The 25,443-nt window shown below is 35.0% G+C and overlaps 1 protein-coding gene across 1 annotated transcript in view; it reads left to right on the top strand.

Annotated features, from left to right (window-relative positions):
• Window positions 1-25,443, top strand: part of NEK7 (NIMA related kinase 7) — a 148,119-nt gene that overhangs the window by 105,259 nt on the left and 17,417 nt on the right. The window contains exons 6-9 of the mRNA XM_003792306.2: window positions 1,833-1,941; window positions 2,809-2,916; window positions 17,405-17,499; window positions 21,503-21,616. Coding sequence (XP_003792354.1) covers window positions 1,833-1,941; window positions 2,809-2,916; window positions 17,405-17,499; window positions 21,503-21,616 — 426 coding nt within the window. The remainder of the gene's footprint in view (window positions 1-1,832; window positions 1,942-2,808; window positions 2,917-17,404; window positions 17,500-21,502; window positions 21,617-25,443) is intronic.

Genomic DNA, 25,443 nt, shown 5'->3' with positions numbered 1-25,443 from the left:
AAATGACAGCGTCAAAAAATATGAAAATAATCAGATTTATCTTGGTCTGAGCACCTCTTCCCTAATGTGCATTTTAAGGGCAATTCTTTTGTTATACCTTCTTCTTTATATTTGATTTATTTTTCATAATGGGATTTAAAAGTAAATTGCCAAGGAAATTATAATTAGGATTTCAGAATGTATATTAAAGCATAAATTTGTTTTCATTGTTTGATGCTGACATGATACGGTATATTTATTTTTGAATGAAAAAAAAAAAAAACCTGGTCTCCATCTTTCTGTTGACATCAAACAGTCCTCTGATATGCTAATCCAGCATTGGGGAGAGCACATATACAGGCTTTATTTGGACTCATTCCAAGTCTGAAAGAAAATTATGTGTAAAGAACTGATTTTGCAGCATTGCCCCCTTGGAATGAAAACTGATGTTGACACAGTCTGTAATTAAAAAGACTTAATATTAAAACATGATATGGGAGGTTTTCAACATTTTAGTAAGACTGATTTGCTTTTTAATTACCAGGTCATCTAATTTGTTCTTTGGGATACATACTACTATAGTAGGTATTGAAATCGCTAAGAAGTTTATTTCCATTCTATGTGCTATAATAAAGATTAGCCTAAGACGATCAGTTTTTCTTTACAGACTTATCCTTTGGTAGGTATATTGAATGCATACGAGGCATTAGACATAACCTGTGGCTAAGGATAAAGTAGGAATATAAGCAAATTTCCTTGCACTGTTCTTCCTTTCAGCCTGCCCTCAACTGGTCGCAGGTGTAAAAATTGAGAGGCAGTTGTTTTGGAATTTTCTCAAGTATAGTTTCTCGATTTTCAATCACAATGAAATGATTTGGACTTCTCACATGTTTCCAGATAAATTGCATTTAAAGTACATATTAAAATATTGATATCTACTAATAAATGTTTAAAGCAATTCATATTATCAGAAAGTTTCAGGAAAATCTGTTTCAATGCACAATATTTTATGTTGGTTATTTATAAATATTGTTCAAAGTAAAGCAATTACACTTTGGTTTTTGAAAAATAATTTTTATGTAATGAATATAAGTCTTATGAAGCTAAGAACCTTGTTTTTGCATGAGCATATTATTAATACAGTCTTCTACCAAATTTAGTATGGAAAAATGTACTTTGCAATTATTTTAATAATTGCCCTCTTAATTTGTAATGGACCACTCTCACCTGAGTAGAATATTGGTACTCTCTGCTTTTTGCCCTGGTATTCCTGTAACGTTCTTCTGTAAAGTTTAGTTTCATTTATTCAAAGCAGAGCGTGAGTTTGACTTGCCATGTTGGATAGAAATATTCATGAAAACTTTTTACATAAATCTCTTTCATTTATTTAATTTTTAATAAATTGTGCTATTTCAGATCACCAGAGGGGTTCAACATTTAAAAGGAATTCTATAGTGAAATCTTCTGCCAGGAGAAGAATTGTCTTTAAATGAACATAATTACCTGCAGGTTTCTAGACTTTTTTATTCTGGCTTTTTTAAAAATGAAATTTGACATCTTCCTTTTAAGCCAAGAAATTATTTTATATGGATGTTAATTTTTTGGAAATAGTTGGACATCACAAAGATACATGTTACGTGGCTTGTGCTAACCTTAGCTATAACAGGAAGAAACTTCAGCTGTTCTGTCAGATAAAATTCTTGGAATCATCTCAGTATAGAAGATCATGTGCTTTTTATTTGATAATAAGTAGGTAGATACAGGGTGTTTTTCTGACTTACAGATTTTTGCATATCAGAATCCAGTCTTAGAAACTTGAGCTTCATAGTTCTTATTTTTAACTTTTCAAAAAGCATTTTAAGAAGCAAAAGAGGCTAATTCCGGAAAGAACTGTCTGGAAGTACTTTGTTCAGCTCTGCAGCGCGTTGGAACACATGCATTCTCGAAGAGTCATGCACAGAGGTGAGAGGAAATCATCACAAACTTTCAATAGTGCTTTAAAGAGTATAAGTAAGTAATTTAAATACGTGTTTTCTAGTGATGGTATGGTATCATGCTTTCTCAAGAAATTTATTTCCAAATTATAATTTTGCTAGAATAATAAACCTTTAAGTAAAGCCCTACTTGGTTTAAAATAAGAATGAGTATTATTTTCTGCTTGAGTCTTCTGGGCATTACTGGTTTTGCTGGTAAAGAAAAAATAAGGAAAGCAGTTGAATCTACATAAGGAAGAGTAGTTTTTTCCACATGGACAATGTTTATTTTGGCCACTTAGGTTTTTAATCTTCAGCATTAGCTCTTAATATATTTTTGATTATCAGCCAAATTTTTGGGACAGAGAAAGTGAAGTTTGCGTCACTAAGTAATTGATCCACTGATTTGTGAATGTGAAAATTTTTATCACATGTTATATAAGCAGTTAAGATTTCTGAAGCCATCGGAGTAAATAATTATATGTCTGAGAGTGTTGTCGTGATTTTACATTTTACGTAAATATGCCAGTGAATTAGTCTTCGGTAAGATATTTTATTTAAAATTACTATCAAAAGAACACAAATTCATTTTGTGCTTCAAAATGGAAAACAAAATGCCTTTTACATGGAAATGAATGATAATTTTCATCATACTATATTGATTCTCTGTCAGAGAATTGAGAACTTCAAAATATTAAGAGATATCAAAACTAAAATATTAAAAATAAATTGGTTCATAATACAAACTTCCATGTTTAAGATACTTTTTAAATTCTACTCTGAAAAATGTTTTTGAAGTCTTTTAAAGTTCCTAAAATTACATCATCTTTCACCTGATCCCTTCATTTGTTCACAGATATAAAACCAGCTAATGTGTTCATTACAGCCACTGGGGTGGTGAAACTTGGAGATCTTGGGCTTGGCCGGTTTTTCAGCTCCAAAACCACAGCTGCACATTCTTTAGGTAAGAGACACCATAGAATTGCATTCAGTTACTTTTGTTGTGTTTAAAAACATAAGGGATGTACCAGTTATATGCCAGGTCTTACATTCGTAACAAAACTGTTTTAAAAATCATCCAGGCTTGAGAAGATTATCTACAGTTCTCTATTAGGCATAATATGTCCTCTCACGTGGCAGTTGGATACTTCCATTAACTTGATCTCAAGTCAGCACTGGGTTAAAAAATCCTGATAAACCTGGTTTAATTGTCACCATGGACCATTTCTTTTTTTTCTGCCTTGAATAGTAGTAAGATGAAATAATGACTAAAATGTATTTTGGAAGAGGCATTCACCTGACCATTTAAAATACTATAGTAGTTTATAAGTGTTTATTTATTAAAATAATATATATGATTATGAGAATTGCAGAGGAGAAAACCTAAAGATGATCTATAATGAATAAAGAAAATATTTCCTTAAGTTACAAAGTAGAATAGAGTTAATATTATAGCAGTTTCCTCTGTTCCTAAAATAGAATTAATGTAGCCATAACAACATCATGTGGACAATGGAAATAAAGCCATGTAGTTTGGAAACACAGAAACTACTAGGAAGAAATGATTTTTCAATTATTTTTAAAAGAGTGATAGATATTCTCTTAAAATTCTTCAAATTATATTTTCTCTTTGTACATTGAAGGCTTATGTAAAATGGTGACAAGCAGAAGAAAGAAAAAATTAAGGTAAAAAATAACTTGGCTTTAATTTAATGGTGCTCATCTTTGGTGTTACAACTTCATTGAAAGCCACTGACATTTTTATAATATTGTTTTTAAATGTGAAATAAAAATTTTTTAAATGGCTTGACGTGGAATAAATGAGTTACACTAAATAACAGAGTCTCTCAGTCAACTAGATATGTTTAAGTTTTTCTGGCTTTGTTACTAAGGTTCTGTGTGACCTTGAACCTGTCATTTAATTCTTCTAGACCTGGAACAGTGCTAGTATATAAGTAGACACCCGGTCAGTATTCACTGAGTTATAAAACATTGTATCCTCGTTTAAAGAGTGGTGGAAAGATAATGCTTTGGGATTTCAATTTTGTCAAGTGTCTTAAAAACATAAAATTCACCCTGGTGTTGACTAATGTCGCTTCTTTCTCTTTTACTTCCTACTTATTTTTACAGAGCATTACAACTGTTTCTGAAATTCTATAAATGCATAAATTTGTCTAGCACTTTAATAAAGTTTAATTTGGAAAATTATGGCTCTTACAATACAAATAGTGGAGGATTTCTATGAAAGAAACCTGAGACTGTTCCACACCAGGGGCACTTACCACTAGGAAAGATACCTGTTAGCATGTTTTTGCTTTGTGTTACTCACCTGAATGGAACGTTTGAACAGCACTCTGTTGTGAATTTACTTAGAAATGCTCGGTGACAATCACACACACACTAGCATATGCCCACTTGTACACTTGTGTGTTATTTCCATGCTGCTTTGCAGACTTTCACTCTGAGCATACAACCCAAAGAATACAGCGTATTATGTGAAACCCAGATCTTAACGGTTTCGGAAATGGATGTCTTCTGGATGCCTGACACTGCCTTTTGCAAAGGTTCTAAACAGAATTTACAAACATACGTGCTCTCTCCATGCGCTAGTCCAAATTATGCGATATAGAGAGTAAACTTAATTTTAATGGATTTAGTAATTCATTAAGAATTTCTAATACCACGTTGTATTGAAATTAACTCATTTAGGGCTATGTAGTTTTATATGAAATACACGGATGATGCCCGTAATTCTCAGACACACCTGACATGTAGCCAATGAAGAGGTACAAACGAGGCTGTTTCATTAATGGACGAATCAATAGAAAAATGATTTCTTTCATATACATTTTTTGTTCTACATATTATTTCTTGAAAAAAATCTTTAAGAACATTTCTTTTATCCTTGCTTATCTTCTTTGTAAAGATTATAATAGTTTAAAACTAAAGTTCACTAAGCAAAGTATACTGATCACGAGAAATTAAAGTTTGAACTCTAGCCTACTAAAGCTCTTTATGCCCGATAAAAATGCTATTTACAAGAGTCAAGAGAAAGTCTCTGCTAACACGTAAGATCAGTATAAAATAAGGTGGTTAGAAATCTTAGCATGCACTTATTTTTGTTGACAAGTTGGCCCTCATTACTTTTAAAGAATTATCATGTCCGATGTTAATTGTTAGATTTTTTTAAGAACAAATTTAAGTTCCTTTCTACAAGTTGGTACTGAAGTAATTGAAAATATGGCAACTTATGCAAATTTATTTTGCTTATAGAAAACATGATAGAATTAAAGGTTTTATTATATGTTCATGTATTTGTTGATTTTACTGAGGATCGACTATGTAGGCATGATTTATCCATAAAGCAGGACTAAATTTTAGTGAAACTAAAAACAATTGAGATCTGTATATACTTCTTAAAGAAAAATCTAAATAAGTTTACTTTAAATCATGTTTATCCTGGAGCTAAATTTCTTTTAACTGTGGAAAGGAGATATTTTCAGGGATTTAATTTTAAAATGAAAGGAAATGTCGGATTTTAGAAGTATCTTCTTAAAGTTACACATTTATACTTTTTTTTTTCAAAATTCATTTTTTTTATTAAAAAGTCAAATACAGATACTATTTTATCTGATTTTGTTCCATTAATAAATAGGAAGTTTACTTCCCCAAACAATTTGTATTTAACAGTCCTGAAGAGATTGACAAGTCTTTATATTTTACAGTTGTCTGTTCATTTTGCATCTCTTAATAGTGTCATTTGATTCTGTGATAACAAATCTACACGCCATAACACCTGTAGTTCCTATCTTATGTAGCAAATAAAGCTATGTAGACAGCCACACTTCTAATCAGTTTGCAGAACCAAGTCTTAAAACTGAAAATAAGACAACAGAGTAATAATTCCTTTAATGCAAGGATTAAAAATTACAAATATTAACTCTGATGTTGCTGGATGTTCAAATCACGTTCAGAGCCTCAAAATTGAAAAAAGCCTCAGCGTCATTCACTTTTTTTTCTCCTCCGTCCCTGCCTACCACCACATACGTGGTCTCAAAATGTCTCCACTTTCCATTCCTTTTTTCTTAAAATAATAAGTTCATGTTTGGACCAGGAAAATACCCTCTTCTGTTTCTGATATTATTTTTCTTTAATCCATTCTGTATATTCATTAATATTTTCTTCCTCAAAGCCATTATCTGATTCTGTTACTTTTCCCCACATCTTGGGTGATTCTGTATTGCCTGACGTATGTCCTGAAAAGTCCCTACCCTGCCACTCATGCTTTAGACTAGAGTTTGGTATCCTCTACATCTCCACTCTCCCTGACTGTACCACCCCACCTTATTATGTGCCAGCCTTGTTTTCCCTCTTGCTTTGCTCTGGACATGAGAAGTAGTGTGATGTTCGGGGAAGAAGGAAGGACACCCAGATTTCCACACTTGCTGGTCTGTAGGACCTTGATCAAGCCGTTTATTAACTTTTCAAAAACTCAGTTTCTGTATTCATGAATATAGAAATGGAGGTGATAACCACCCTCTGTTGTCCCTTATTCTCTAATCATTCTCTAACCACATAATATAATGAACACAGAAATGTTTTATTAACACTGTGATATGCTGTATAAATGCTAAAATTGCTTATGTCAAAATGATGGTGTTAGAGGTGGTAAAGATCCAGAAAAAGAAGACGGCAAGAGGAGAAGGGGTTTCTATGTGCATTTTATTTATTTTCTTTAAAATGCTTGAATTGGTCCATTCAAAAATAGTTTTTGTACCTATTTTATACAGGTGCTATTCTAGGGACAAGGATTATAGACGAAATAAGACAAGTCCTTGTTTTCAGGGAGCTTACCTTATGGTGGGGAGGAAACAGATAATAACAGAGCTAACACAGAAGTAAGAGGAATTGGTAGTGATGTGACAAGAATAGCTAGTAAAGGGCTAATTTGGAAAGGGTCTCTAGGTGGGGAAGGGTCTCTCTGAGGATGCTGGAACTGAGGTTCAAAGAATGCAGAAGAGGCAGCTAAGAAACAATGTGTTGGGCTGACTAAAGAGCATTTTCTATAGATGGACAGATGCAGGATGAGCTCTGTCTGCAGAAGGTTTCCTGGAGTGGAGAGAAGGAAGGGCCAGGGCCAGGTGGAGGAGGAAATTGGATTTATTACGGCCAGCTTTCACAAAGTGGCAATAAGAAGGACATGATCTGAGTTGAAGACAGCAGCCATGAACCCTGTGTATCTTCTTTGGGCTAAGCCTGTGCAGGATGGTCGACTGTTTTCAGGTTTTTCTGTGTCTTCATCTTTCCCTCTCAGACTGCCTTGGTGCTACTCTGAATTGGGCAGAATCAACACATAGAAGTTCATTAGCCCATACAACAGAAAGTTCATTACTGCCAGTAATCTAGGGTCATTCTAGACAGTTCTTGACTTTGGAAGGGGCAGGGGGGCTCAGTTCCCTTCTTTGTTTTTTACACGGACTTAAGTAAGCTTTTGAAATGATTTGGACAGGGGGTATGGCTAGGGGGACTAATTGTAGGGCATTATACTATGTCTAGGCATTTTGCCTTGTTTCCTTTCATACTGTTTGTCAATCTTATAAATATAGCAGATACTAGGAAACTTGTTATCTGTAACTACATCTTTAACATGTATGATGAGGACACAACTCTCCCTTGAATCATGCTTTCCAATAGCTTAAATCAGTGGCTTTCAAATTTCTTGATGTTGGCCCTGGCACCACTGTGGCCCTTTGGGAGTGTAGCCATATATAACTGAAGCAAAATGTCATGAACAGTGTTTTTTGTTATGACTACAGCACACTCTGATATTTTCTGTTCTATTTTATTTCACTAGAAATCATTGTTGCAAACCATTAAATTGATTGCACAGCTCATTAATGGGTTGCATGACCTACAATTTGGAAAATATCGGTCTAGGTCAATAGTACCTTCATGCTGTTTAATTAACTTAATAGCTGATTCTCATTTTCCACCTACTTTTTTTACATCCTCCTATCTGGTCAGCTCTGTCGGTCAAACATAAATTAGTCATTTGCAGTATTATTTGTCCTTCTGGAGGTGGATAATAACACGCACAGTCGTTCTTCACAGAATGCAAATTGTTCTACTCCCTAAGATCCTTACAAGGGGAACAGATGGACATATAGTTTAAATTTAAATTGCACACAAACTTTATGTCCACTTGTATGTGAACTGTGCACTTGAGCTGTTTTTATTCTAGAGTTGAGGGAGCAAAGGATGGAGAACTAAACAGGGCTCTGGAGATAGCGAGTGGGTCTGTGGCCTCCTGGTCTGGGTGTACTCCACCACGTATTTGCTTTTTTATTATATCAGTACTTGGTGGCATTTTCTCTTGCTATCTTGCCATTTTCTGGTTTGTTGCTACTCAGTCTGGAATCACCTTATTCTGCCTTGCTACCTTGCTAGGAGCCTACATAGTTTGCTCTCTCTCCTGGACTTGACTGCACTTGCTGCTCCAAGATTCTGAAATAAATAGGAAATAAGCCTCCAGGATATCCAAGTCTGTCTTGCCGACTTTTTGTCTACCAGCAGCTTTAGCTGATATTTCTTAAAAAGTGTCTCTTCTAAAGTGAAGGCTAAAACCAAAACCTTTGAAATTGGAACACAACAATCAAGCCATAATCTTTCTCATTTCATAAGAGGCAGAATATACTTTTTGTGTATTTCTATTTCTTAATTTACTCTGAAGTCTTCTTTTAGCAAATATGAATATTCTGACTCAGAAGCCACTTACTAAGAGATCAGGTATCTTACCTTTGAATTTTGTAACATAGAAGAGAATAACAGAACAATTTCATATATTTCAATATCTATTATATTTCTAATCAAATCAGATCAACTACATTTATTTACTGTAATCATGACCCAGAAGAATCCTTTGTTGCTACTAAAATTAGCAAATAACAACAATAGCAATGAATGTGTATCCTGTATATCATTTTATGATATCCAAGTAGTTTTAAAGAACATTTTCTCCTCTGTTCCTCAGTGTTTTATAGTGGGTAGAGTGGAGCTTACCAAATTAGGAGATGGAGATCACTCTGTTTAATACTGAATCTGACCTCTCACTCCCACCCTTTGTTAGAATTCCTAATCCTTACCATGTTTTTTTCTTTTTTTCTTAGAATTTATTTTATGACATGTTACATGTAATTAACTTATTTTGCTTAGTACTTATTGTCTCCCTCTACCAGGTAAAATTTAAGCTTTGTTAGGATAGAGATCTTTGTATTTTTGGTTCCCTGATTTCTCACAGATGCTCATAATAGATACTCAAAAAATACTGATTAAATGAATGGGGCTTAGAGATAGGTTGTTTATGCAGGATGAATTTTACTAAATATTGCAGTAAGCATAGGTTAAATTATACTTCCGTGAGAAGCCAGACCAAAAAAAAAAAAAAAATCTCAGCTGCTTAGCACTGAACTGTATTATAATCTGTTACCCAAAGTCAGCTGTGCACCTGTGTTGGTCTGTAGGGGAGCTGGCCTCCCTCATGTGATGACTTGGAGTTTCAGCCACCTTCAGCAGTCTTGTGTTATCTTCCTATCAACATACGTTTCTCTGATCCCATGAGGAGAAGAGAGCATGGAGAATCACTTACTAGCTCTTAATTATACTCTTCTGCTTGAATGTAACACAAATTACTCCCATTCATGTTTCATTGGCCAAAACAGGTCTCATGGCAATGGCTCTCTCAAGGGGACAGGGAAATATAATTACCCCATGTGTCCAGGAAAAGGAGGATCAGAAATAATGAATGTGGGTATTGTCCATGACTCTAAAATAAAGGAAGAATCACTCATTTAGTTTTATTTTTAAAATATTATTTATATCCTTTTCTACTTACCTATTTTTGTGACATATAGGTTACTGTTGCAACCAAAGGGAAATGGCTGGTGATGGCGAATGAAGAGGGGGACATAGGTAACCTTAGGGCACCTTAATAAGTGCCACGTAACCACTGTTTCCTATCCTGCATCTCTAATTCAGCAACTCTTTCCTTAGGCTTAGGGAATTTCATCTTTCTAAATTGGGAAATTTTGAGAAGAGGGATTATCTTTAAGTCCAGAGTGACTCATGAGGTTCAGTAGAGTATTGATCCCTGGTGACTTTTCTCTGAATCAGTAAATCCGCACCTACCGTACTGGACTTCTTGTCATAAGGACCTTATTTGGGTCAACTTAAAACATTTATGATAACAAAATTGTTACATATCAAACTTCCAGTGCCACCTGTAGACTAAGTGCCATGTAACCACTGTTTCCTATCCTGCATCTCTAATTCAGCGACTCTTTGAGGTAGGTTTGATTGTGCACTTTAGGCTTCTGTCAGTTAGTGGCCAACCCTGAGTTCCTTGGAATTACAAAAGACCATCATTTCAGCCTCTAGGCACTGTGTCATTTACTACATTCATATTATAGCGCATGTATTGGCTTCTGCTCCTCCCACTCCCCTCGAAGAGAAAATTTAAAAGAAACACACACACACTTTATCCCAGAATGGTCCAGTGAGCTCTTAAGAGTTCAAACGTTTTTGAACCCTGTGTCTTTTTCTTTGTACCATCTCAGTGCTCGGCGTTGTTTTGGGTGTGTAGTAGGTCCTCAGCACACTGAACTGAGCACTCTGCTCTCCCATTCAATGCGTGAAGCATTAGTACATTTGTATTTGTTTTCTCTTGCTGCCCTAACAAATCACCAGAAAGATAGAGGCTTAAAACAACACCATTTTTTTTTTTTAATTTTTCAGTTCTATAGTCAGGTGTACAACATGACTCTCACCAAGCTAAAATCAAGACGACTTCAGGACTTCCGAAGGCTCAGTCCATTTCCTGCCTATTTGGGTTGTTGGCAGAATTCAGTTCTTTGATGTAGGACTGAGGCCCTCGTTTCCTTACTAGCTGTCAGCTGTGGCCCTTTCCCACCTTCTAGGCTGCCCTCATTCCTTGGCCCTTGGCTTCCTTTCTCCACTGTGAAAGTCAGCAGTGGTGGGTAGAGTCCTTCTCACGTTTTACCCCTCTCTACTGTGCCCTCTGTCCTGTCTCACTGATAATGTAAGGTAATCCTCCTATTTTTTTTTGGAGACAAGAGTTTCACGTTGTTGTCCTTGGTAGAGAGCTGTGGCATCATAGCTCACAGCAACCTCAAACTCTTGGGCTCAAGCAATTCTCTTGCCTCAGCCTCCCAAGTAGGTGGGACTATAGGTGTCCGCCACAATGCTTAGCTATTTTTTGGAGATAGGGTCTTGCTCTGGTTCAGGCTGGTCTTGAACCTATGAGCTCAGGCAATCCTCCTGGCTAATCTTCCCATTTTAAGGTCTGTAACAGTGGTTCTCAACCTTCCTAATGCTGTGGCCCTTTAATATAGTTCCTGTGGTTGCAACCCACAGGTTGTGAACTTCTGGTCTATAACCTATCTGCCTGCAAATTCTCTTTTGCCACTTACCATAACACCCAGGGGCAAAGATCGAGAAGCACAAATTCTGCCTATTCACACTGTTGATACATGATAGTTAGGGAGTCATTTGTATTCTCCTCTGAACACTGATGAGGTAAAATTCTTTAAAAATCAGAGGTTTTAATGGAAGTTTACATTGCTGAAAATAAATACTTTCCTTTTTGAACTGATGTTTTGACATTACATTTTGAAATTTTTATTAGAGACCTTTGTAGGCATTTTATTGCATTGTGATTTACATTTCAAGGGAGGAACACCACGCTTGGCTTAACATAAATTTTGTGAAAAATTGTTTTCTATCATTGTTAGTTTTTTGGCAATTCTGTTTTTAGAATTATTTGCACATTTTTTTTATTCCTCAAGGAGCTTCTCACCTTGCCAAAAGTCATGATTCTTCTCAGTGGCTTACTCCATCAGGGGCTGGAATGTAAGAGGGGATAAAAAGTGATTTTAACAAAACTTAATGAGGAAAATTGATCTGTTACAAAATCTAACTACATCGTATATTCCGCAGTTGCTTGTAAGTAATTGGCATTAGTTATCAGGAGAATCTATTTTCACCAAAATTGTAGTTACTAATAAATACGATGAAATGTTTCCTGTCCGATTGCTTCCTCAAGTGAAAGGAGAAAAACAAATCGGAGCCGTAGATTAATGACGTTTGGTAAAGCATTTTCTCACTTTCCTAATGTCCCCCAGAAAAGGAAAGATAGAGAATTTTCTTTTTGCATGAACCTGTGTAAATTTAGCTGTTAGTATGTGCTTGTTGTGCATACTGAAAATGGAATAGATTTTTTTTTTTTTAAAACTAACTAAAAACTCACTGGTATTGATCTTTCTGCTAGACAAATATTCGAAATCCCTTGGGAGGAAATTACCTTGTTGTTGTTGTTTTGTTACAGGATTGCTTGAACTGCTGTTTACCTTTCACAATGAGACAAATGGTTTTCTGATTTTGTGATATTGCCAGCAGCGTAAATGTGTGGCCATCATTCAAGCTAGATATCAGAAATTTCACAGTGGAGTCTCTTGTGTGTATAATTCATGTTCCCCACACTATTTCCGAGTGTGATATATCCTCTGATTTCGACTTGGAAAATTAGTGTTCTTGAAGCAGGCATTAAAACAGTTTCATTTGGGGTGCCAGGTGCCACCTGTGGTCACATACCTTGTTTTTCCCACACCTTTCCTAGCACCTCTCGATGGCTCTTCCTTTGGCTTGTGCCCTTCATTGTTGAAGGTGGTTTGGAGCCATAAAGGCAGCATATGTTCAGACAGGACCATAGGCTGCTTTCACTGATTTATTTTTAACTTTCAGTCCTTCCTTGACTTAAGCAATTGCTCTGGGAAGAAGCTATTGGCTAATTTTAAACTGGGCACATTTAACCTCTCAGCCACCATAACGAGTTATTTATTTAAAACATTCAGCATTGCTGCAGAGTAGAATAATTTCCACATGTAGCCCATTGAACCTGGGCCCTTTTTCCTGGCTTTTCATACGTATGTGCTGTGACTTTCAGAAGTTTCTCTTCTTAATTTGGAACGATAGAGATTTTTTTTTTTTTTTTTTCAGTAATGCTTCACAGTGGTCAGCTTTAATGAAATTAACCCACCGCTCCAATGATGAGGCAGAACTACCTCCATTGGAATTCCAGGTCCACACTCCCTAGTTCTATGATCTTTGGCAAGTTCCCTGACCTCCCTATGACTTCTCCCTACAGTAGGATAATAGCAGTAACCTCTCATAAAACTTCCCATTTTGCTGAACTGTGAGCCCCACCCTCTGAGATCAAGAATTTGTCCTGTCTACTTCTGTCCTCCCAGGACTTACAACAGCAAGATAATACATGTAATGCATTTCATATGCCGCCTGGAGCAGAGTGACAACAGTAACAGTGAAATGTGCTGGGCATTATTAAAGCTCTTAAATGTCATTACACTTAAAAGATGACACGTTTTTCTGTATAAATATCTTTTGCAGAACAAATATTGATCTACTCCTCAGCCATTCTATATTGACCTCAGATAATATTGCTTATAGTAAAATAAATTTGGCCTCGCTCCATTCCGTCTGCCAACGTAATTTCTGGCCTGACTCATGAGTACGAAGGACAGAATGGAACTTAAGTCTATTCTCTGAAGTTATGTGTGTTTTTAAATCAAACTGAGCTATAAAATGACTTGTCTCCTTTTAATTTTCCCAATAAAAAATATTCAGAGCTTTCTTTTCTGGAGTTTGCTCTCATTATAAGAGAAAGAAACAGTATTTCTAAACTGAATTGACTTGTTTGTTCTCTGACTTAAAAAACTTTAATAAGTTAAAAAAGGAGTGCATCATTTTTCCATTTTATTTTCTGTATGGATTTTTGTAGACTTTTTATAAGTGATACGGAATTTTAGAGGAAAAGGAATCTCGGAGAGCATTTTATCTTTCTCAAATCACTTCTGATGAGAAAAGTTAATAAAAAGAGAAAATGAACAGTCTTGGTGCCAAAAGTAAGCTGTAAAAGAGACCCCCTGACCTTCCACTGGTTTCATGCTCCTCCTTTGTTTAGAAAACAAAAAAATAGCAATCACAATCTAACCATATACCATGCTCCAGCCATTCCATCATTGTTTTCTCATTCAAATCTTTGCAGAGATTACAGTGCTAAAATTTTAGCCAAACAGTTGAAAAATTCTGCTTCTAACCTGATTTGATGAAAGTCATTGATTGAGTGTGTCTTCCATAATAACAATGTGTTAGCAGAATTTGTCGGCTCTCATAAACATACTGTTCAACTTCCAAAAAAGTCGGCCTTCATTTTCTTCACGATAAATTTCCGAATGTATTTATTGTTTATGGGCTATGTATCGTGTAAAACTTTTTATGTGGAGCTGGAATAAGTCAATGAATGTAATGAAAATGTTGTTTTCACATTTGAATGACTGCTGTAGTATATGTGAATGTAATATTAGGACAGATGAAAGAAAGGTCAGAGAGCATTTCAGTTCTTAGCAATTCTCCTCCAACGTCAGGGTTTCTCTGCTTTCTATAATGTTATCATCCATTTCTTTTATTCATGTCAGGAGGTTAAAATGACATTAAGTATCTGCTATTAGAAAATGTATTCTCATTTTACCTCTAACCATAAATTCTTGAAGGGTAAATGGAATTATGCATCCTGTAGTCTTCAAGTTCCTCAGTACATAGGACAGTAGTTTGCATGATCATTTTAATGTCTAATCCTATCAATCCACGATGCTTTCTTTTCTTGTACAACTGTAAAAAGAAGTCACAACATTCTTGAGGCAACAGTGATGATAGCAACAGCTGTCATGGATTTCTAAAAAGGGTCTTTAGGAAATAATTATATCTTCATTAAGTTTGAAGGGCGAAAACATAACACTGTGTTTAAATGTGTCGGAAATTTTCCTGAGCACTTAAACTTTTAGGTGTTTGTGCTGGAGAGAGAGAGGTAAGGGCAAATCAGTTTATTTGATGGGGCTGAACCTCTTTGCTCAGTGTCAGTAAATGGAAGAGCCCTTGACCAGAACTGGGGGGTGCAGTAGGAAGCAGGTCAGAAGACAGTAGAACTGCTCAGGCCTGTGTTCAGTTAATTGTGAATTTATCCAACTAATAATTTTAGTGCAGACTGCAAACTCACTTATATAATGACTCTTTTGGAAAGACGTTGATCAGAGGCGAGTAGTATACTTAGGTTTACATTTTAATATGTATTCAAGAATATATGTCATTTCAACATTCAAATAAAACATACCTATTTAGTATAAAGAAATCTATTATTTGTAATATGGAGAAGAACTGGAATCTAAGTTTACCAGTGTGGACTGAGTATGTAACTTTTTGTAATGACCTCCAGCAGCTCACTGGAAAAGTCTTTCTGTACATTAAAATTTTTTACATTTTAAGTTTAGTTCGGCAGAATTCCTAATCATTCCTCTCCTCTGCTCCCTTGACTTGGGTCAGAGAGTTGGGTCTGTGTTGCCGTGAAGGTGTTACGCTGGGGCTAATCTCTGTAAAATGCTAGCATTTGTTCTTCTTTTTCCCTATCATCAATCTTTCACAATCATATCAAACCCCTAATGTATCAGCAGGTTTCCCAGAGCTACTGGTTAAAATTACCTTTGCTTTTGGTAAACTCTGAACCTTCAAGCCTCAGTGTTCTCAGCTGCCCCCTGTGGATTCTGTGAAGCCTCTCTCTGCACATTCCTCACTGCCAGCCACTTGCTTTATGTCCTGAAACCGGGAGCCTGTGCACAGCCCTGTTTATTATTCCAGCTGTACCTGCCAGCCTACCTTAAGTGGAGAGAATGTGTAAATATTTCCAGTAATTGGTGTCGCTTATGCAAACTACAAGTAAAAGTGGATAGAGCTCCCCAAGCTGGATAGCTGGTGTTTATTTTAGACAACAATGACACAAATTCTTTAAACCCAGCTATTTTTTAAAGTTTCTTTCCTTTTCTGACACTACAGAAATTGGCAAATTTACCTTTGTCTTTACAGTAAATGCTGCAGTTTCCTATCTGTATACTTCATATTGTATTTAAACTTTTTATCTTCCCGTTTGCATACACTTTTTTTTTTTTTTTTACTTCTTCCATTTCATAAATACTTCTCTTATATCCATTCTGAAACTATCCATTCTTAGTAAAAGTGGATTCCAATATAGGGAGGATTTCTTGAATATATGGTTCATGATGTTTTCACCTTTACAGACTATTGTTTCCACATACAACCCTTAGGTTGTAATTTTATAATTTTGGAAAGCCGGGTCCTTAGGTTGTAATTTTATAATTTTGGAAAGCTGAGTCCTGTCTTTGATGACAGTGCCTTAGTTATTAGTGTGACTCGTTTTCTTACCTCTTACTAATGACCTCTGCTCAGTATTGTGATTTCGTCTCCGTAAGATTTACAGTAAATACCTGGGGAGTTTTCGAAAATTAATAGAAAAAGGAGAATGCTTTTTCTCCATGAGCAGAAAGGCATTTTTAGTAGCTCTTGCCTGAGGTAAATAAGATTGCCAAATGTTGTTCTCAAACTTTGTTTTTCTATTTGGTAAAAGCCTTAGGCTAATGATGGTGAAATAACAGGCATCTCAACCTAAAATTAAAGATACTCACTTTGAAAGTCACTTACATGTTTTACCCTGCAGAATATGATGCAAATGCTTTGGTTTATTTTTACATTTTTAATATTAGTATTTTCTAAAATGGTCATTAAAAAAGAAAAAAGTATTAGCATATCGAAACAAATAAAAACAAAAGCATCTAGAGTATAGGGTCTCCAAAAGGGTCTGAGTAGTAGCAATAACTCAGACATTTTTTGAGACATGTCAGCACCCTTTCATATAAGTTATCATATAACACTTTGATGTACAAGGCTACTATATTTTTTCTAAAGTAGGAGTAACTAAGGCACCAATTGTTAACGGCTATATCATTTGTTAAGAGCCATGATTATATTCTATGGGATGTTTCTGTAAAAGTTAATAATTGCTAGGATTTATTTATATACATGCTACTAAATTGTTATGTAATACTATGTATTTTAAATAATTTTAAAATAAATTATTATATTATCATGCTTAATTATTTGGGATATGCAAGCCACTTAAAAAAAAAAAAAAAACAATGTGAATCATTTAAATAGGTTCTCTTGTCAGAATTACTTTTTTTTCCTTTAGTTGTGTTCCCTAGAGTCTCCCTGGATTGATGAAAAGGAAATGCAGTTTAAACCACCATACTCTTTTTAATGTAATATAAATGTTAATGTACTATTTAAGGGCTGGGTTGTAAAGAAGAAATTTAAAAGTTCTGAGTATTCGTATAAACAATTTTCTGATCCTGAAGAACTGTTTAGGTGCCATTTTTCAAGCCAAAATTTGTGTGTTATTTTTAATACAACTGTATCTTCATTTTTGTCCTTTTTAAAATTTGGTTTGTTTTTTGCAGTGGGTACACCTTATTACATGTCTCCAGAGAGAATACATGAAAATGGATACAACTTCAAATCTGACATCTGGTCTCTTGGCTGTCTGCTGTATGAGGTAGGCAATGCTGGTGAACTCCAGATACTGATGCCTTTTCACTTGCTCCGGTCTTCTTCCCCCATCCTTATGGCACACTCCTATTGTCTTTTGCATGATGTTTAAAAATAGGCTTTTTAATTATGAAGAATTAGTTCCTTGGGTTAATAACTGTTATATAATGGAATTCAATAACTATACATTCCTAAACATTTAATTCCTCTAATGTATTTAAGTTGTGTCCTTTCGATGAGAGTTATTTTTTAAAGTTAATTTTATGCTTTTTTTGTGTGTCTCACTTTTATAAAAATATACCTTTGAGTATTTATGAGTCCTTAGCTGCACTTTTCAGGAGAGGTACAGAGGTACATGTGAAAGTATGGTAAATACATTTATCAATATTTTATTTTACTTTTACTCAGGTATAATTCAGTATCAAGAGTAGTATGCAAACAGATAATTTTTCTAGGTTATCAATTTAGTGGAAGCAAGTAACAGTTTGTATTGGTAAAGCTCAGTGAAATACTCTCTCCTGCTCTCCTGGTGATAATTTTTCCAAGGAAGATGGAATCATATAGGCAGATTCTCAAAAATACTGCAATGCAATAATTTGGATGATTAAAAGTGAGCATATTAGTTATCACATTTTATATAGAGAGCAATGGAATCAAAGAGTATCTCAAGCTAGTGATTTTGGTCATTTTGTTTTTAATTGAATGGTAATTTCTTTAGGCTTTAAGTCAAAGCTGTTAATTAAAAATTACTATATATCTGAATAAGTTTTCATAAAGTGAAGAAACATGCTACAGTAGATAGAAACCAATACATTTCTTATTATATATTTTATCTTTTATCCTCCTGACTTAAATGAAATATGAAGACATTATCTATTTTAATTGTGCCACTATTACTTAGAAGTGGAACATCAGGAGGTAATGTAGTAATTTTGAAATGTATGTCATCATTTTTTAATTTTTTCAGTGATTGCAGATTTAAATTTCCTTAACTTAAGGAACCTGAAATTATATATTTGTTCTTCTTTATAACATGACTGACTATACATAAATGAAAGGATTTTGAAATGTTCCTATTAAATAAGTTCATCCTTAGGATAATTTTCATTATGAAAAATTATGAATTAATAATGTAGCAATGTGTTTTTATTTATGCACATGAGATTATACAAGATTTATGCTCATTATACCCTTTTATAATTTGGTACAATGCTCAAAAATAGTTTAATTATATTGAGTTACCATAGTGTTTCAAAGTCCGTCACTTTATACATTTAAGATATTTTGTATCTGTTTAGGTAAGCTTACATTCCTTCAGGCCGTCGTCCAATGTTATCAAAACGACATTTTCTCTTGAAACACCTAAAAGTAAACAGCAAATTGGTTTCCAATAACAAGATTAAATTTAGCAGTAAAAAAGAAGATGTTCAGTGGAAGTAAAATGAGTAGGTTTTGGGGAGGAAGTTTGCATAATTCCTTTAAAACTAAGACTACTCTCCTGTCAAAACTGAAATAATTTATCATATTTGAATGTGCCTTTGAGAGGCAGTGTCCCATTCTTATGTATACTTAAACCACCCAAATAAAAATTATTTCTTTGGACACTCCTCCATCCATGAGTCCTATGTGTTGTAGATGATTTCTAGTTAAAGTATTTACCATGCTAACATTAGTTTTCATCTTATTACATTTTCTCTATTTCTCTATGTGAGTGTTTTGGAAGAACTGGAATTTTTCTAGGGATTTAATTAACCTTTATATTCTATCTCCTTTCGGTTATGTTTCAATATAATGATAAGAGAAAACCTAGAAGTTTAGCTTTAAAAAATGGGCCATAACCTCACATAGATATTTTATATTGTGTATCCCTAAGAAATTATTATTAACAGTGAAGGAGTAGGAAGCCTTTTCTGAAAATGTATTTTAAACTCAGAAAATTAGACTTTCAAATATTCCTGAATCCTTCAAAAAAAAAAAAAAAACTAGCAGTACAATTTTAATTGATATGCAACAAAGTAGACTTTACTAATTAAAATCAAGATGCTGTGCTTTTGCTACACGGACCTTTACATGGAAAAGTAGGTTTTACACATTTCCTTTATTGTTCAGCGCAGCAATTGCATCCTTACAGGGTTGTAGGTTGGTGGCTTACAGTTCAAAAAAAAAGAGAGCTGCCACCAGCCCCGAAGACAGACAGTGGGCTTTCGTCCCTCCAACACCCCCAGAATACTAATCAGGAAAGTCAGACCCTGGAGGTCAGGGAGCAAGTCAATCATTCTAGCGATCGTCTCAGTGTGGAGGATCAAATTAGCCTGAAAAATTCAGCTGCTGGGAGGAGAGGGCGAGCAGCTGTCAGGGGCAGTATCGAGATGCACTAATGAACCAGATGAATAGTGCAAAAGCTTGAAAATAAAAACAGGACAGTTGACATTTTTCATCTGTCAAAGCAGGAGATGCATGAAAATATACTATTCCTGTTTAACTCCTTAGGGGACATTCAGATTTTTTTTTTTTTTAACACTCTGCAGTGTGGAGGAAAAGGACAATAATGAACTCCTGGCATATGATAATGTGTGTACATTTACATGAGGTTTCACAAACATGGGAGCCTATAGTTTTAGATGGTATTTCTAAAGTAGCATTTTTAATATCTTAAGGTATGCTTGCATTTAAAACAAAAATGCCACGATTATTATCGTAGTTCCTCTTTTACACATTTTCTCTGGGGTGGAGTGTGAGAGATGACTGGGACATTTGAATCATCTTTTACTTTTTTCTTTTCATGTGGACCAGCGATTCCGAAAGTTGTTCCGTATAGACCTACATAGGTTTTATATGCAATAGAGGCTGGGTAAAAATGTGTCAGTCAACTTTCCAGGGTTGATTTCCAGTTGCATCCTCTCTTCGTCCAGGCTCGGAAGGAGTTAAAGCTCTGTCTGGAGCACGGAAGACAGATGAGAGCCATTTTCAGCTAGTCCTGTCCCCACTGACGCTCACTGAGTAGCACAGCATGGACTAGCGTGTTTCACACACACTCCGCCTGTCTGGGGAATGTACACATTGTCCTTCCAAAATCAAACTTATTAGCACATGTAGAAAAGGGTGACTGACTTTGGGGCAGCCTGGCACTCCGTGTTGTATTCTTGCTGCTGCGGTTCAAAGATTTAGAAGGTTTTGAACAGGATGCGAACATTTTAAATTGAATTTTTAGTTTGTAACCCTGCTTACCACTGTACTTGCTTGCACTTTAAATGTCAAGTCAGAACCTTGTCTTAAAATAAATTTAAATCCAATAATGTCTTTTTTAAAGTTGTTCATCCTTTGAGTGTTTTTCTGCATAAAAATCTCATTTAGAAGCCTTGAATTGCAGCTGTGACTCGTGCAGCTTTGGAAGATAGTTAGTGTTTTGAGACATTTTAAGAAAAGAAGTTCTAGTTCATTGTAATCTATTTAGGGATCCATTAGAATATTCAAATTGAGAAGACTTTTTTTTTTCCTTAGAATAACTTTTCTCTATAGAACTGTTATGCAAGATAAAGTACTATGCATTCTAGTCCCTGAATTATGTTTCCTAGATTTTAACTCAGTTTTAACTTCAGTTTCATGTTTGTTATATTTTGACCCTTAAAGTAGTTGAGATATACCTTGAAATGTCTATTTTGTCATGAGATATACTAATTGCTTTTAGGACATTATATAAATACAGAGTTTTTAAGTTATGTGTTGTTAATATTGTTTTATGTTATTTTATATGTATATATGTATACATGTAAATGCTAACCGTATCTCTATTTTAGGGAATTATAAATGTTGAAAAAAAATAATCAAAAGTTGAAGTAAGATTTTTAGCACTTACTAAATAATTCTCAGAAGGGAATATTCATAAATGTCAAAATGCCTAGAAACTTTATTTAAAGTAATTTGTAACTATTTCTATGCTAGTGTAATATATGAAATCACCTTTAAAGTTACCATGTAACTATATCAGTTTCATTGGGAACATTTTACAGATGGCTGCATTACAGAGTCCTTTCTATGGTGACAAAATGAATTTATACTCGCTGTGTAAGAAGATAGAACAGTGTGACTACCCACCTCTTCCTTCAGATCACTATTCAGAGGAAGTAAGTCATTTTCAGCCCCATGTTTGTCTCCTGTTCATTTTGCTGACCTTTGTTTTTATGAAGAAAGTTTACTTTATCCAGTAATACAAATGAAAAGTATAGCTAGCTGCAAAAACACTTTTGATTCTGTTTTCATTCTCTTGGAGGCTTGCTGTTTAAAGAGTTGATCCTGGAATCCATAATGCGGAATGGAACACATCACAGCATGTGGTGTAAAATTGGCCACTTCCTAGGTGTGATAAGAATAGTAGCTGACTTTACAGCATACTGAACACTGCAAAGGGCAGAATTAACTCTCAAACCTAGACTCTAGTTTATCAGCATCTCTGGTGGCCTGTCCTAGTAGGGCTAACTCCTCATTTTCACAGCCTCAGACCAGCAAACAATATCACTTCCTATTTTGGCAGAACCCCCTCTCTCCATGTTTTCCAAAATTGAAACATGCATCTCTCATCTACATGTTCCTGAATCTTATTCTTTAAGCTTCACCTCTTTGACAATACCTGTCCTGTCACCACTTCACTGACAAATACCTTTGGGGAAATGTTTTGAGGTTGTCTTTGTAGACATGGTAAAATGATTGCAAATTTCATAAGAATTTACACTATTAAGATCTGAATCTGAATCCTTGCTTGCTCCTCATATCGAAATGAGTTATTTTGGCTCTACCCAACATCCAGTTTTTCATGAAAAGAAACATGTCCCATTTTAACCTAATACATAGGATTTTACCAGTATTTAATGAGGAGGTATCCAGAATAGCAATATCTCAGGTCAACTAAAATGTTTCACATAAGCTCTTTTTGGAATACTCACTGGGGGCCCAGCCAGAGGAGGAACCATCTTGAGTTAGGACATCTCACATCTCACCTTCCAATGAGCAACACATTTTTTTGCCCTGGGAAAATAGAAAGGAGAAAGGAGGAAAAAAAAAAAATTATAATGTTCACTTATTAGATAATTTTGTCAGTCTTTTTATTGTGAAATGAATAACCTTCATCCCTAGTATTATGTAAGGAAACGTGAGTCCATGTAACTTGAATAATAAATATCCCTAATGAATTTTTACCATATGTAAAGCATTTGTGTTCCTGGGATGTAATGAGTATTTTTTTCTTCTAGTAGTTTTGATACTGATAATCAATTGTGTCTGGTTTTTTTTGGGCTTCATAGCATTCGTGTTCAGGTAATTAGAATAAACTCTTATAAGGCAGTGATGATAATTTAGAAGCATTATCTCTATTTGATGTTAATACTATTATGTTAGCCATTTTTAATTACTATTTTGGGTCTAGACTATAAATATGGCATTTCACAAAACCAACTTCAGAGCTAGAGGCCTGGAAATACAGTAGGGTGTGAACAATAATGCAAAATGATAGCAAGAATGTCAGGGGCCTTTCTTTGTTGTGTCATTCATGCTGTCTTCTTTTTTCCGTGAAGCACATGAATATTTCACATATCTGCATCCTCATCCCCTATTCTTCTTGACTAATTTTCAGACTGTCTGAATTTGCATTTCACATGGTAGCTGATTAGGAGATGCTGAGTGCAGCAGTGAAGCCTCAGCAGGCGGTTACCATGGTGACCTTCAGCAGGATTTTAATGATGATACCACTAGTGGTTCGTTGAAGTCGGCCTGCCTGCAGGGCTACTTCACTGCAGCTAAGTGTGAAGTTGGATATGCGGATTCTCAGCCAAGGGGCAAATATCAAAGTCTGGCCCAGATAGAAGGTCTCAGAGTTGGGAAAGGAAAATAGATTTCACTTTTTATTTCACTCTGTATAGTTACCAGTTTCGAAAAGAGCTATAGAGCAAAACACGTTTAGATGGTGACTTTCCAAAAAAGATAGTCCAATGCCTCATACAGTTAGAATCTGTTGTCATGCCCTGATGAAGAAGAAAGCTAGATATCTAGGTAAACATGGAAAATAATTTTTACTAAAGAAGTGAACATAAAAATGCACAGACTGTATAACAATGTTACTTTAATCTGTTTAGTTCTGTAGAAGAGTTCTCAAAACAAGAGCTTTGAAATGCAGATGTGCTAATAAATATTTTCTGCCCTTAAGTAGGCATTCAGTTTGTTTGTAGAAGAATTATTCAGGATTCATGGTGGCAAAAACAGATTTGATGCTGCCATAATAACTCAAACATTTTTTTTTTATCAAGTAGGCTCTTAAGATCTTTTAAAATTCAAATTGCCATTTAGTTTATTAGAATAGCAAAATAGAGGAACCAATGAAAAGTGAAGTACCAAGTTTTCAAACACTGAACTTTTAAACAAAAGTTGACATTTATTAGATATCAATTTTATCACCAACACAGCAACAGACTGTGTTTGAAATATAAGAATTTTAAGCAAATTGACATACCAAATATCTATTTGAGAGTTTACCCAATTTATTTAACTACTGCTAAATTTTTAAGGCTGCTGTCCAAAGATTTGAAGGGAACATTTTAAGAGAATACTAGCTATACCTACCAATCAGCCTCAATTGATAGGAATCTTGAGGAACCCTACTTAATTTGTTTCTAGATATGTATGATCATTCCATTTGGAAGGATTCAGTTTAAAAGCTTGGAATTACTTTGATTCCCTAGTTATACTCTAAAACATGGATACAGGTAAGCATTAAAACTAAAGATGAGGAGTTAGTATCCTTTGGAAAATCAGGCCTGTACCTTTCCTTTTGAATTATAATGTTAGTAGTATGTACAAATGATTAGAGTTCCAGATTAAAATATTTCAGCTACACATGAATGATATTAGGAAATGTTTATTTTATGGCTCATTAAAATATATTTATTTCTATTTTGTTTTGGTGTTTTCTGTCTTTCCTAGTAATCATCCAATTAGTGTATCGTTGGGGAATTACTATATTTAACAAAAATCTTGGGTTGAAAAGATAGATATTTTCCCTTAGGTGGCTCTCTAGTTCAAGTTAAATTTGGTATTGTTGTTGGCAATGAAGCAAACATATATTGAACATTTACAACGTACGAGGAATTATGACTCAAAAAGCCCCTCATAATCTGACCTGGGCTCACCTCTCAAGGATTTTTGATCATTGAATACTCTCCATTTCTTTCCTTAGCTCTGTCAGTGCCAGTTCTACCAGAAATTCTATGAATTTTCAAGTTTTGATAAGATACTGATTCCTCTTTCTGAAAGACCTTTTTCCCTGTTCTTTACCAAATTCATTCTTCTCCTTTCAAACATAGCTTGGATCTCTTGCAGAGAGTTTTCCCGAACCTTTCTTCTCTCCCCTTGCCCTCCTTCTGGCAGCCATGCTGTGTTGGAGTAAGGTCTTTGCAGGGCGCCTCTTCCTCCAGACTGTGAAGCCCCTGCCCTTGAGGAGCAGTAACTCTTCCCCAAAGAACTTTCTATCTTACTAGTAAGGCAGAAAGCTACTGAAAAGATAGGTCAGAGGATGTGGTATTTTTCTTTTGATATTGTTTCCTATGTGGTGTTTTCATGGTTTTTTTTTCATAAACAATATCATCTCATAAATGGCCAGTGTCTATTTACTGGGAAATAAATAAATTAATTAATTAATTAAATTTCTTTGAGAAACACTGGAGTGGTAATTAAAATTACACCTTGGTTCATTTAATTATCTCAGATCATAGGTAAATACAAAAGTAATAATTGTTAAGAATTAAAAAATGTCGGCTAAGGCGCCAGCCACATACACCTAAGGTGGCGGGTTCAAATCCCCAGCCCGGACCGGCCAAACAACAATGACGGCTGCAACCAAAAAATGGCCGGGCGTTGTGGCGAGCGCCTGTAGTCCCAGCTACTTGGGAGGCTGAGGCAGGAGACT

Source organism: Otolemur garnettii, unplaced genomic scaffold, assembly GCF_000181295.1.
Source record: "Otolemur garnettii isolate 467f Iridium unplaced genomic scaffold, OtoGar3 scaffold00055, whole genome shotgun sequence".
Taxonomy (NCBI): domain Eukaryota; kingdom Metazoa; phylum Chordata; class Mammalia; order Primates; family Galagidae; genus Otolemur; species Otolemur garnettii.
This window is presented reverse-complemented; position numbering and strand designations above follow the sequence as displayed.